This window comes from Rhinichthys klamathensis, unplaced genomic scaffold (assembly GCF_029890125.1).
Source record: "Rhinichthys klamathensis goyatoka isolate OS25496 unplaced genomic scaffold, OSU_Roscu_1.1 h1tg000356l_1, whole genome shotgun sequence".
Lineage (NCBI taxonomy): Eukaryota > Metazoa > Chordata > Actinopteri > Cypriniformes > Leuciscidae > Rhinichthys > Rhinichthys klamathensis.
The window spans coordinates 896,337-911,293 of record NW_026606865.1 but is presented as its reverse complement, the minus strand read 5'-3'; the positions used below and the strand labels follow the sequence as shown (position 1 = coordinate 911,293).

Sequence of the window (14,957 nt, the reverse complement as noted above, 5' to 3'; positions counted from 1 at the left end):
TACTACAATTATGAGATTGATCACATCAATATTGTCAAGTCAAGTCATCTTCATTTATTAAGCGCTTTTAACAATTGATTGTTTCAAAGTAGCTTTACAGAGATAAACATATAATTTAAGGTAACAGAGATTGTTTTGGCTTTATAGCGGTTCTTGAATAATGTTATTTCCAGCTAAAGTTAATTTTGATTGATTCACCTTTGAAATTATCAGACTTTAAACGCGAACCTGTGATTAACGCTGACGGCGTTCACATGCACATTCAGAATTGATTCTATAGTTATGTGCTTTTGAAAATATGTGCGCAGGTTTGTAATTCCATACAACCCAGCCTAAACAAACTACTTGTCTTGCCTATAAATTTTGATACAGAATTTTGTTTTATTTTATCACTTCGGGGTACGCGAGCCGGAATTCACAACGCTTTATCTGTAGAGTGGGAAAGGGATCCTCCATAGGGAGAGGATAGTTGACACTCCAGCACTGCATTGTCATCGGGTCCAGGCGAATCTCCTTCGTCTGATCTGGATACGGCCTGGATCCGGCAGGCTGCGGGAAAACCTCGGGATAAACAAAGACACTAATATTAGCATAGATGCCATTCTTCTTATGATGTAACGTGTACATCTGGATTTAAGGGAAGTGTTCCCAGTTCTGGCTGACCTAATCTATGCAGCCTAACATTGAATTATAGAAGTCTAAAATGTATTATGTGTATGCTAGGTCAAAGAGATGTGTTTTTAGTCTAGCTTTGAACTGACAGAGTGTGTCTGCTTCCTGGACAATGGTAGGAAGACTGTTCCAAAGTTTTGGTGCTAAATAGGAAAAGGATCTCCCGCCAGCAGTCGATTTATATATTCCAGGTATTATCAACTGGCCAGAATTTTGAGATCGCAATAGACGTGAAGGACTATAATGCGTTAAGAGCATAATGCGTTATCAATATTGTGTTTACATGAGGTAAAGTTTTGCCTAAATCTCATTATAAGGGTGCATGTAAATGTAGTCCATGATTATGATCATCATTGTTGATTTCTCTTCAGATGGGTTACACTCCCCTTCATGTGGCTTGTCATTACGGCAATATCAAGATGGTTAAGTTCCTCTTACAGCAACAGGCCAACGTAAACAGCAAGACCAGGGTAAGGGAAATATTGCTTTTGCTTTGTTCGGTTGTTTCACTTTTCAAACGTTCAACTTTGTCTCAGATGTAAACTCTAGAGACAAATTGTTTTTCTCCGAAGACAAGTCTGAGAAGCAAGAGTGTTAATTTGCACTTGACTCAATCTGGTCACTCTCTAGCAGAAACAAGTGACATGTTAAAGAGATCTTAAGTGTGGTTCTTCTTTCTGTCTTCTTCGTGGGACTGTTAGATGGGGTATATGCCGCTCCATCAGGCTGCTCAACAGGGCCATACGGACATCGTGACGCTTCTCCTGAAACATGGCGCACAACCAAATGAAATTACATCTGTAAGAGCCCAGACACTTTAAAATAATTACCGTCATTGATTATTCAAATATGCTGGACGTTGACTGATGAAATGAACAATAATATTTCCATCTGCTATAGAATGGTACATCAGCTCTTGCCATTGCAAAGCGACTTGGATACATCTCAGTCATTGACGTGCTCAAACTGGTCACCGAAGAGACAGTCACTATGGTAAGTTACACTTTTCATAAAATTAATCTGATACTATGGCTGCTATAAAATAAACTTTGTCGTAATAAACATTTGCCTTTAAGACCACCACAGAAAAACATCGCATGAGTTTCCCGGAGACAGTTGATGAGATCTTGGATGTGTCTGAAGATGAAGGTAAATACAGCTCTCGATTTAATTTCATGGTCTTTTTTAGAGCTGTATGTATTTTAATTGGAAATACAAGACTTTAAACTTTTTTAAAAATGAGTGGGCATTTAAAGAGCATCCTGAAGTAGACTCCTCTTGGTTTTTCTAGGAATTGCACAGCTAACGTTAGGTATGAATTTCCCTATTTTTTCTTCGTACAGTGACTTCATTTCAAGCGCGCACACACACAAACACATTGTCATTCCCTGGTGCACTTTGACAATTATGATGGACGTGTCATCAGCATGTGTGCATTTAAGTTAATAAGCCTTCCAAAATACTTAACTATTCCTGAAACCTCTCCCACTAACCTGCTACATCTCTTTTTATTTTTATTTTCTGGAGTAGCACAGATTTGTGTGATGGAAAGTTCAGTGGGCCGGGAACAAAAAGTGATGCATGCTCAATATTTGAACACTGCACTGCAAAAAAAGAGGTTTTGTCTCATTGTCCAAAAACTTAGATTTAAATATAGAGTTACTTGATAATCAAAATTGCACAAAATAAAACACACAGATACTTTATCATAACTCTTGTAAGGCATAAATAAACTGTATACATCTGTTGCATTTCCAGGTCATAACTTAATATTTTTCAACTAAAACTATATTGTATCTGTTCAGTAACTTCTCATTAAAGGAGTAGTTCACTTTTAAAAAAACTTTTGCTGATAATTTACTCACCCCCATGTCATCCAAGATGTCCATGTCTTTCTTTCTTCAGTCGAAAAGAAATTAAGGATGTTAAGGAATTAAGGAAATTAATTTGATGAAAACATTCCAGGATTTTTCTCCATATAATGCACTTTACTGGGCACCAAACTGTCCAAGGTCCAAAAGACAGTTTCAGTGCAAACTGCAAACTGTTCAAAGGGCTTTAAACGATTCCAGACGATGAATAAGGGTCTTATCAAGCGAAACGATCGCTCATTTAAAAAAGAAATAACAAAGTTTAAGTTTTATAAACTCAAATGCTCGCCTTGCTCTGTTCTGTGTGACTCTCCTGTTCGAACTCGTTCATCAAAATGAACGAATCTTTTTCCGAGTCAATTCGTTCATTTCGTTCGTTAAATGAATCAAATGACTCGAAAAAAGATTCGTTCATTTTGATGAACGAGTTCGAACAGGAGAGTCACACAGAACAGAGCAAGCTTATAAAAGCTTTGAGCTTATAAAACTTAAACTTTGTTATTTCTTTTTTAAATGAGCGATCGTTTCGCTTGATAAAACCCTTATTCATCGTCTGGAATCGTTTAAAGCCCTTTGAACAGTTTGCACTGAAACTGTCTTTTGGACCTTGGACAGTTTGGTGCCCAGCAAAGTGCATTATATGGAGAAAAATCCTGGAATGTTTTCATCAAAAACCTTAATTTCTTTTCGACTGAAGAAAGAAAGACATGGACATCTTGGATGACATGGGGGTGAGTAAATTATCAGCAAAAGTTTTTTTAAAAGTGAACTACTCCTTTAATGAGTGAATGCGCACAAATTTTAAATGTCATCATGTTTTACCATGCTATTGTTAAATTGACCCCCTTTTTATTCATAAAAAAAATCATAAATTATTTGAAATATCAAATTTTAGTTTTGCAAAGCATATTGTTTAATTTTCTTACTAAAAATTATGGATTATGGACTTCTTTTCAGGTCAAAATGGACCCGAATGCATTTGGAGGGTTAAATTAAATGTATTTGTTTGTTTTTGTTTTTTTGGTTAAACTTTATTTTAGGTATCCTTTTTACAGTGTGATTATACAAATCAGTGTCGAGTAATATTAATTAATATGTACTTACTCTATAATTAGGGTTAGTTTCTTGTAATTATACATGATTTACTGATATTAAATACATGTAAGATGTGTAATAGGGTCCCTGTAAAAATAAAGTGCTACTGTTTCGTTTCACAGGTAAATACTTTGTACCCAATAGGTTATGAGAAATACATTATAGTCTCTGAAAACAAGTCTTATCTTGTGCAATTTTTCTTATCAAATACATTTACAAGACAAAAACACTGATTAAGGATTTGCAAATATAACATTACTACATTATATTCATGCATTTGTTAATTTCTTCAGAATTATGATTTGCAAAATCAGTAATGTATAAAGTGTCACCACTTTTTTTTAAGAGCTTGTTGTGGAATCAATAATTAAGTCATATAAAAGCAGGCCTTATAATGTGGACAGCACTGTATTTCAGCTCCTGGTGAAGTTACAGATATTAAAGGTGTGAAAATGTTTCATATACATCCGGGCTCTCACACAGATGTTCTTCACATGGCGGCCTTGTGCAAATCGAATGCATAAATTTAAGTTTCATCATTTAATATATATATATTGAGTATATACAGCACTATACACAATATATAGGCTATGCCATATTAATTATAGGTGTTTATATGTTATACACACACATACAGTCTATGAAAGAACTGAAGCCTGCTTGACCTTATTGCTTTTGAAAGGCAGGTTTGTTGATTATGTGAAAAAAAATCATAGTTATTTTCTGCTCTACTAATTATAGTGTGTTTGTTTGCAAGACAACTTCCCAAGAGAACGGCTAATAAAATGACCTTAATAGACACAATTAAGATTGATGTCTTATTTTTTTATGAAAACAAGCACAGTTTACCAATGACTGTGCATTTAGCTGTGTGATATCACTGAAGGCACTGGGTTTTGAAGGTCATCTGTGCCTATGCTTTGTAGTTAATTTAATATTATACACACACACACACACACACACACAAATGTTTCTCATTAATTTGCTTTGATACGTTTTGTTGCAGTATGTCTATCACAAATCTTTCCCTTTTCTTCATTCTCACTCACATGCAATTCAGTGTTGGGAAAGTTATTCAAAAAAGTAATTAGTTATTACTTACTAATTACTTTTTCAACATTGGAATGAAACACATTTGAACAGTAATCATGTTACATGATTGAATTTTGACAACACAAAAATACACCAAATTGTCCTTGTAAACAAGAAGTGTGTGAACAACTGTCGTTTCTCATGGATCTCTTACTATTATCTGCCGTGTGAAGTGATGAAATGTAGTGTCGCTCCACGATTATATGTCCAATAGTTTGCAGAGTTAGGGAACGAGTTCACAGGCTTGTCAACCAATTAAAAGGAATCAAAATAACTTTGAACAAAACAATATTCATTGTTGGATGTCACATTTAGGCTTGAAAGTATTCATTGTTTCTGAAAACTGTAAATGCAAAGCAAGTAAAGACACAAAATTAATTGTGATGGGATTACTGAAACTGGTTACATTTATTAGAGTAAATAGTAATCTGATTACAGTAACGCATTACTTTCCCTTTTCAAAAAAAGTATTGTGGAAGTACCATGGTACAATTTATAAGATAACACTTTGGTATAACAAATGAATGAATACCATGGTGTTTACATAGTACTCAGGTTCTTAAAGGGATAGTTCACCCTAAAATTTAAATTATGTCATCATTTACTCACCCTGGTGTTGTTCTAATGCCGTATGCATACTTTTTAAATGTCTTGCTCATGCTCGTCCATACAATGGCAGACAGGGGCGTCACTAGGATTTTCATTTTAGGGGGGCTAAGCCCCCAATATGATTTTTTTAAAAAAAATAAAAAAATGTAACACTTTAGTTTAGGATCTAAAGATCACTATTAACCATTTTCATTACGATGCAAAGGCACGGTTTTATAATAACTGTGGTCCCTAATGTGAGGTAGGGCAAATAAGGGGGTTCGGGGTCTCCCCGACAAAATTTTGATTTCTCTGATCTACATATGTGCATTTTAAGATGTTCTGAAGGCCAAAAAACTTGGATAGTGGGCAGCTAATTATTTTTCTCTCCTCATCAGCATCACACTCTTTTTCTCTTTGTTTTTATCTTGCCCTGTCTCTTCCCCTCCTAAAGCTGAGCTTTGACTGATATAGGCTTTTCATTTTTGTCTGTCAGTGAAGAAAGTAAACATAGGGTCAATTGATAGGTTGATTTTGCCTATGAATCATTTTCTCAGACGCGTTTATTTACTGAAAGCTACTAAAGGGAATTAAGTTTATTAAATGCATTTACAATATGTAGGCTACACATTTATTATTGATCTTATGCCTAACACAGGGCCGTAGACAGGGCTTTAGTCACAGAGGTCCTAAATTTGAGGTTGGTAGGGGGTTCAAATTTTTTATTTCTCTGATATGTGCATTTCAAGACGTTTGAAGACCAAAAAAGGATAAGAAATAGCTTTAAAACCATGTCAGTGGGCAGATTATTTGTCAATACCTGCTCTCTTCTCATCTCCATCACTCTTCCTTTTTTTTCTCAGTCTCTTCATCCCTTTCTCTTCCCCTCCTAAAGCTGAGCTTTTTTAATTTACTAAAGGCTACAATTTGTATTATATCCTCAATATGTACACATTCATTATTAATCTTGTGCCTAACATGATGAAAACGGCTTTGTTAATGTTTCTTGTAAACTAATTATTACATTACATGAGTCACGTTACAGCCTATTTTCAGTTCAAAATGGCGAAATTAGACAAAACTATATTAGTTTGCCTGATTATTTTTTGTCATTCGTTTAACATTTATGACCTAAAAAAAGTAAAATATGAAATGTTAGGTTTAGCTACTTACATCTTATCTCGCACTTGACCGTACGCGTCGAGTCGCACTGTTAAAATTCGCGCTCAGCAGCGTCTGTGAACATAAAGCCCGCCTACTTTGATTTGATTGGTCATCTCAAATATTCTAACATTGACGAGCAGTGACAGACCAATGAGGCTCAGATGAACACACATGAACACACACACACACACACACTGTCCTCTGTTTCTGACGTGCTCTCTGTCGGCGCCGCTGCGGATTGAAGATGAAGAACGCGCTGAATCTGATTATAACAAGACTGAAGCGAACACAAATTTGTGTAGCCTACATTAATCGCACATTTTTAGGGGGGCTTGAAGCCCCCCTAAAAAGGGCCTAGTGACGCCCCTGATGGCAGATAATAGGGATCAGCATCAAGCTTTTTAAAAAAGATGCAAAAGTATCACAGATTAATCCCATGTGACACGTGCCGTATATTCCAAGTGTTCTGGTGGTGTACGATAGGGTTTGGTGAAAAACAAACCGAAATGGAATGTATTATTTAACGAAAATTGTGACCTTGGTCTTCTGTGCATGAGGTGCGCATTCGTGTAACTGTATCAGCGCAGCAGTTCACTCCGTCTCGCCCAGAAAAAGCACACAAGTCGTGAGAAATCAAGATTTATAAAATACAAATGCCTAGAAATCCCAATTTCAAATATCTCCAGACCAGAACTGCCTTTGTCTGATGACAGATGTGACAGATGTGAATGCAATAACTTCTTGTTATGACAAACACGACAGATAAATTCACCTCAGGTACATGTATTGTATTTGAGGAGCTCTTTTCCAAAACGCGATAAATCCATTTCAATAGTTTTCAGGAAAATATTTTTTTTTACCTAGACGCACACATTTTGTGAATATTCAATTTAGCCTGTTAAAATGTTTTTTCCCCTCAGTCTGAACATGTTGAACAATGATTATTAAATCAAACAACAATATTGTTGATGATAAATTCAAAGTAAAAAAATTTTTTTTTTCACAACGCTATAAATCCACAAAAGAAAAATCCAAAAATGGATGATTTTGGCCACTTAATTAAGTTTTGTTCTGTAGAAAGCCTTTCTTTAAAGTGAATTTCGTTTTGTATATATTGTAGGCCTATCTTAATTTTAATAATTTTTTTCATCAACCAATTGCCTGGATTTAATAAATAAGAAGCAAATAGACAATATAATCATGACATGGAGGCGCCGGCGTGGTCACTTGCATTGCACGTGAACTGGTGCGCATCTCATCATAAATTAACCGAAATTCAGCGTATGCCTCACAGGCATGAGAAAAATATCTATATAGAAAGCTTGAAATGTCTTTAAACGAAACAATTAAAAACGAATAAATAGCATAGGCTACTCTCTGATTATGTAATCCATTACATGCATTTCTCTCTAGGCGCGTTCATTACAGAGATGCTGATCGTCAATTTCATCTTTGCAGACACTGACACACAGAAAACAGTTGATTAATAAAAATTAAATAAAAATTTCGATTTTCGAACGATATTCGACTTTTGCTCTTTGATTGTCGAATGCCATTTTTGGCAGAAATTATAAACAGAAAACCTTTGGCAGCAGCATCTACCCCAGGTGTAGGTCTCACTGGCTCATCAAGGCCATCAAAAGTGTTATCACCGTTTAAAGCACTCATTTTGAGGAATGAGTGAACATAAACAAACCTCTGTTCAACGCGCCGATGTTGGATTGCGTAGAACGCTCACTGAATTCTGATTTGTCGAGAGAGGATTTATCGCGTTTAGGCTAAAAATAGGTTTGGCCTTTTGCATCTTTTTAATTTAAAAAAACTTGATGCTGGTCACTATTCACTGCCATTATATGGACGAGCACGAACGGGACATTTAAAAAAAATGGTCCATAAAAGAAAGAAGGGCGTTCGACATTATACAACACCAGGGTGAGTAAATTATGACTTAATTTTAATTTTAGGGTGAACTATCCCTTTAAAATGAACCTTGGTAGTACCATGTTGCTTCTTTGTTACTGTCATAACATGTTTCACTCACTCAACAGCTCTCACTCCATTTATATCCTCTCCATATTGTCCAATCAGTTTTCATTCAGCGTTCATTTCCTCTGGATCGCACATTTAAAACCCTTTCACTAAGTCTTGTCTTTTTCTCTTTTCTCTTGTCATCCCTCCTTGCGGCAGGCGAGGAGCTGCTGGGGAACGAGGGTGCCAGGTATTTCAAGATGGAGGACTTAAAGGACCATGATGAGGATTTCCTTTCCCCCAAGAAAGTTCTAGAGTACGAGGGAGAGTTGCAGTGATGATGTTGAAGATGAATCAGATAAATCAGGAAGTAGAGGACAGCTTATGTTGGTGGAAGACATTACGTAGAATATTTTGAACCAGATTTAGTATTGTTTGAATATAGAAAAGATTAGAGCCCAAACAGAGGAAAGGCCACTGAGATGAGTTAGGATGGGACCGAAGAACTGTCTTTTTCTGATTCCTTTGTGTCAGACTTATTTTTAACTTGTGTTCCTTAGGAATCATTCCCCTGCTCTTCCAAGGATCCCATGCGTGTCTCCCGAAACAGTCATGCTGAAAGAACATGAAATTGAGCAGGTAATATGCACACTGGTATCATCACAGGTCCCACCTTATAACTGGTGTTTTTAGACTACTACTGTGTACTTACATTTTAAGATTTAAAAGTTGGGGTTTAGATTTTTATATATATTAGGGCTGTCAAACGATTAATCACGATTAATCACATCCAAAATAAAAGTTTGTGTTTACATAATATATGTGTGTGTACTGTGTATAATTATTTTGTATATAAATGCACACATGTATATATTTAAGAAAAATATGTTAATTATATATAAAATGTTTATATTTATATAAAATATACATTATATATAGGCTACATTCAGTCTATATACAGTATATACATGCAAATATTTCTTAAATACACATGCATGTGTGGGTATTTATGTATTAAAAATAATTATACACAGTACACACACATATATTATGTAAACACAAACTTTTATTTTGGATGCGATTAATCGCGGTTAATCGTTTGACAGCCCTAATATATATATATATATATATATATATATATAAATTAATACTTTTATTCAGCAATCATGCATTACATTGTTCATAAGTGACAGTAGAGGCTTTAAAATTGTTATAAAAAAATGTATTTCAAATAAATGCAAAAAAAAAGTCTATTTATCAGAAAATCATTTAAAAAAATATCACGGTTTCCACAAAATATGAAGCAGGACAACTGTTTTCAACATTCATAACAATCAGAAATATTTTTTGAGCAGCAAATCAGCATATTAGAATGATTTCTGAAAATTCAGCTGGAATAAATGACATTTCAAAATATATTCAAATAGAAAACAGATATTTTAAATTGTAAAATTCTAATTTCTAAATTCTAATCTAATTTTTTTGTATAAAAATGTAAATAATATATGCTAACTTTCAAAGGTGTGTTGCAATGTTTTTGAATGAAGTCTCTTACCGAGGCTGCATTTATTTGATTAAAAATACAGTAAAATGAATGTGAATTGAATACATTTTACTGTATTTTTAAATAAATTAAGCCTTGGAGACTTCTTTAAAAAAACATTGCAACTCACCTTTGAAAGTTAGCATATATTGCATACATTTTTAATCTTAGTACCGTTCAGACACTTGAAATGGGCCCATATCATAGTATTCTTTAAAATACTTAGGACTACCATAGTTTTATATATTTTTAAGAAACAATTTTTGGTTACAATAATTATAAAATATAAAAACAATAATTATAGGTTACAGGTGTATATAATAATATTGTATTTTTGTAGAATACTTTGTATACACTTTATCACTACATATTAACTAGTTTTAGTCCAGTTAAATAAATCATTCAAAGAGGTAATAAAAAAAAGCATGAATACATTAGGTTAGACAAATGAAAGTTATTTTAAGGGTCAAATCAGATAACTTAAAAATATAAGATCAAAACTGCACACATTCACTTTGTACAGTGTATTTATGTGTATGTATTTTTGTAACGTGTCAATATCTACACATGTACAGCAGCAGACGCCACTTCCTTTGGCCAAGGAGTACGATGAGGATTCCCTGATTCCCAGCAGTCCCGCCACAGAAACATCAGACAATGTCAGTCCGGTGGCCAGTCCCATCCACACCGGGTTAGTCTTCTTCCCCTACCAGAAGTATTGGGGACATTTTGGAGGAATTCAGTTGAAATTGAAATATTATGAATTGGTAACCCTTTATTTTGATCGTCCCTTTTAAACATTCTGTTCACTATAAATAACTTTGCAACTACATGTCAACTAACTCTCATTAGAGTATTAGAGTATTCATTAGAGTATAGACTTTCTGCTTTATATCTGCAAACTCTTTATTGTGATGCTCCTCAACAGACATTATACTGACTATAAGTAACTTTGCAACTACATGTCAACTTATGCTAACCCAAACCCTACCAGTTTACTAATACTCTACTCACACTCTAATGAGAGTTAGTTGTCATGTAGGTTGCAACGTTATTCATAGTCAACAGAATGGGCCCTATTTTAACGATCTGAAACGCAAGTAACTTTGTGGGCGGGTCTTGGGCGCTGTTGCTATTTTACCGGCGGGATAAATGACTCTTGCGCCCGACGCAAGTTTAAAAGGGGTTGGTCTGAAGTAGCTTCATTATTCATAGGTGTGGTTTGGGCGTAACGTGAAATAAACCAATCAGAGCGTCATCCAACATACCCTTTAAGAGCAGGTGCGCATGTTGCATGGCGGATTGTTATTATTATGGCGGATTTACCAGGCGCGCGCCAGGAGCGGTTCACAGCCGAGGAGACCGACGTTCTTGTCAGGGCCGTGAAAGACAGAGAAGTGACGTTGTATGGGGATGGGAGATTTTTTTTTTCCTGGTTCTCGACGGACAAGCTAATTTGTCAGATGTCCTTATATACATATGTGTCTTGCCACTATTGGGCAAACAGGTCTGATCCGTCATCACTACAATTTGCCTGAAAAATTTGGGTAAATGTGTAAGCTAGATTTAGGCCTACATTTTTTTACATCTTCATGGACACCACAATGATTTCCCTCATGTGTTAATATTTTTCCTTGTTATAATGTATGATTTGCAAAAATAAAAACTGCTGCATCTGTGTTGATGAGAGAATCTAAGTGTATGCGCGTTGTGCACCCGCTACATTATGGCCAAACATGCGCGCTTAAAATAGCATTATGAACAACGCACAACGCGCCACTGACTTTAGACTAGGTTTTTTCTGGTCAGTGGCGGAATTGTTTTCTGGAACTGCAAAATAGCACCAGGGAATGTTTGCGCCGAAACACGCCTCCTTTTTGCGCCGACCCACCCAGGGAGCGCAAGTTCATTTCCTAGTTTACCGACGTGCGTCTGTGGAGGGAAAAGCCCGCTTTGCGCGGGTGCAAAATAGGAATGATACATGCATCAGTGTACAAAGTCATTTGCGCCGGGAGCAAGATAGGGCCCAATGTGTTAAAGGCTCATCAAAATAAAGTGAAACCAATGAATTAATCGATCAACCTATGAATTCATGCATGTCCGTTTGGTTCTGCAGTTTCCTGGTGAGCTTCATGGTGGACGCTCGTGGCGGCTCGATGAGAGGGAGTAGACACAACGGCCTGCGTGTCATCATACCTCCTCGAACCTGTGCGGCTCCGACACGCATCACCTGCCGCCTGGTCAAGCCTCAGAAACTCGCTACACCCCCTCCTTTAGTGGAGGGCGAGGGTCTCGCCAGCCGGATCATCTCTCTGGGTCCCGCCGGCATGCAGTTCTTGGGGTGAGGAAACCAAATTAGACAGAATACAGGATTTTTTGTGAAATATTGTGTAATATTTAGGAGGATCTGTTGACAGAAATGCAATATCATATAGGCTACATAACTATGTTTTCGGTGGTGTATAAAGACCTTAATGAACCGTTATGTTTTTATTACCTTAGAATGAGCCATTTCTATCTACACACACCGCGGGTCCCCTTACACTTACATGTTTCTACAGGAGCCCTAAACGGACAAACGTGTTTCGTCACTATGTTGTTCTTCCTGCTAAAAAGCGAGCTAAAGTCAGCGAATAAAACACTGACACAATGATGAACAAGTGACAATAATAATCGCAATAACATATCGTTTTACTGAGTAATTAAGTAAACCTAATTTCTTAATTTATCTTTGTAAAGAAACCTCATTGCTTAGTTCACCCCAAAATGAAAATTCTGTCAGTAATTACTCGCCCTCATGTTGTTTCAACCCCGTAAGACTTTCGTTCATCTTCAGAACACAAATGAAGATATTTCTGATTAAATCTGAGAGCTGGATCACTCCTCCATAGGCTTCTTAAGGGATCGAAACTGGCCGGCCCAAAAGTTATTAAAGACATCGTTAAAATAGTCCGAGTGACTACAGTGGCTCAACCTTAAGTTTATCAAGCGACGAGAATACTTTTTGTGCGCAAAAAACAAACAAAAATAACGACTTTATTCAACTATTCATTTCCTTCTCTGTTGGCCTCGAGTGAGTTCACGTAGTGTAACAGCGCAGCGCTTCTGTGTCGCCACCATAACTTCTGTTGGTTGCAATTCGCAACCTCACCACTAAAAATGACACACTGCACCTTTAAATTGCAAACTAACACTTTAACTCATATTGCTCCTGAAGGCCTGTGATTGTTGAGATTCCTCATTTTGCGGCACTCGGTCGGGGAGATCGTGAACTTGTGGTCTTGAGGAGTGAGAACGGATCAGTCTGGAAGGAGCATCGTAATCGATATGGTGACGAGGTGTTGGAGACCATCCTCAATGGCATGGATGAAGGTGTGTACTAATTGATGCTGCTGTTTAAAGTCAGATTAATGTGGTTATACTGTATTGACGGCTTATGTACAGTATATACAGTAACATTTGCTGTTAAATTATAGCAATTCTTATACAGTCAAACCAAAATGTATTCAGACACCTTCAACATTTCTCAAATTATCACAGTTTATTCACTATATTTTAGAAAATGGTAATAAAACATGACAAGAACTCAGTTGATATTTCACTGGTTTTGTCCATCCTTCAGTTCTCACAAATGAATTATGTTGAATATCTGTCAGCTGTTAAATTTAACTACTAAATTAGATAATGCCAATTTAGGTCAACAAATTACCAAGCAATGCTTTAATGTTGTTCAGTCTGTGGTGTAAAAAAGGTTGCATTAGCAATTAAAGAAAAAACACTTCAGCAAAACAACTGTCTGAATAATTTTTGGTCCCAAATTCGCATTTTTTTCAAAGTCTACAACGTGCATAAGCAATGCGTTTATCACTTGTTTTGATCCGGAGATTCAGTACTCTTTCAGAAGATGCGTAATAGCGCCACCTACCGTATAACAGTGAAAACACGAAAAACTGAATATGGCGTCGTAATTTTTTTTAATGTAAAATACACTTTTTTTGCTTACTTTTAATCTGTCAGACATGTTCTTGCCAGGCGTTGTGATGTCTGCATAAATGTCCTGTTTCTGAACTGTGGTCATTTTGTCTCATTCATTTGCGAACGTTGTTCATTCATCGTCTTTTCTCTGTTGACTGTGTACTGAAGACCTGGAGAGTCAGGAGGAACTCGTGAAGAAAAGGATCAGGCGGATCATCTCGACCGACTTCCCGCTCTACTTTGCCGTGGTGTCCCGTATCCAGCAGGAGAACGATCTGATTGGCCCAGAAGGGGGTTCTCTCACCAGTAAGCTGGTGCCATTGGTCCAGGCCAGTTTCCCTGAGACGGCCGTCACCAAGCGTGTCCGTCTTGGACTGCAGGTGAGATGGGAGGATGATGAGGAGGAAGATGTGATGGAAAATGGAGGAAGCTTATCTCCTGCGTATTACTATAAAGAATCTGGCAGCTTTTAGATTTTTTCTGTTTTGTTTTGTTTTGTTTTTCCTGTTCGGTCAAACATCTCATCTTTCATTTCTTGCTAATTTAACCTTGTGCCTTTGGATTGTGAATGAATGTAATTTTGTAAGTTGCTCGGTGATGGTAAATATGAAGTGTGGTATAGTATGGGATGGTATCTTTCTACTTCCTGCTTGGATCAAAACATATACAGACATATTTACAGTGCAGGAGAATAAAAGCAGCAAGAGTTGAGAATGGATGGATCGTTTGTTTGAATGTTTCAGGGCAATGGCAGGTTTTCTCTGAGGAAGTTGTAAGTTGAGAAGGATAAAAAAGCAAGCTGAAGCTTAGTAATAATTGGATGATGACTATTTTTCTGTACTATTGAAAATATCTGAAGCACCTTATATACACAAACGTCTAACTGAGATACTGACATTTTTATTATACTTTTTAGATCTTTATAGCTACACAAACATCTTTAAAGCAATTTTATATTTTATATTTCTGGAACTTAGAATGAAATGCAT

At 36.3% G+C, this 14,957-nt stretch overlaps 1 protein-coding gene across 14 annotated transcripts in view; it reads left to right on the top strand.

The window, feature by feature from the left end:
* The window catches only part of ank1a (ankyrin 1, erythrocytic a), a 93,026-nt gene that overhangs the window by 27,390 nt on the left and 50,679 nt on the right, over nt 1-14,957 (top strand). For 11 of the 14 annotated variants that reach the window (XM_056232803.1, XM_056232801.1, XM_056232798.1 and 8 more), the window contains 11 exons: nt 1,044-1,142; nt 1,374-1,472; nt 1,573-1,665; nt 1,749-1,821; nt 1,964-1,984; nt 8,670-8,766; nt 9,011-9,089; nt 10,569-10,684; nt 12,110-12,334; nt 13,211-13,365; nt 14,137-14,348. In XM_056232803.1, the coding sequence (XP_056088778.1) occupies nt 1,044-1,142; nt 1,374-1,472; nt 1,573-1,665; nt 1,749-1,821; nt 1,964-1,984; nt 8,670-8,766; nt 9,011-9,089; nt 10,569-10,684; nt 12,110-12,334; nt 13,211-13,365; nt 14,137-14,348 (1,269 nt within the window). The remainder of the gene's footprint in view (nt 1-1,043; nt 1,143-1,373; nt 1,473-1,572; nt 1,666-1,748; nt 1,822-1,963; nt 1,985-8,669; nt 8,767-9,010; nt 9,090-10,568; nt 10,685-12,109; nt 12,335-13,210; nt 13,366-14,136; nt 14,349-14,957) is intronic. The other 3 variants (XM_056232797.1, XM_056232799.1, XM_056232795.1) reach the window with 3 other exon arrangements.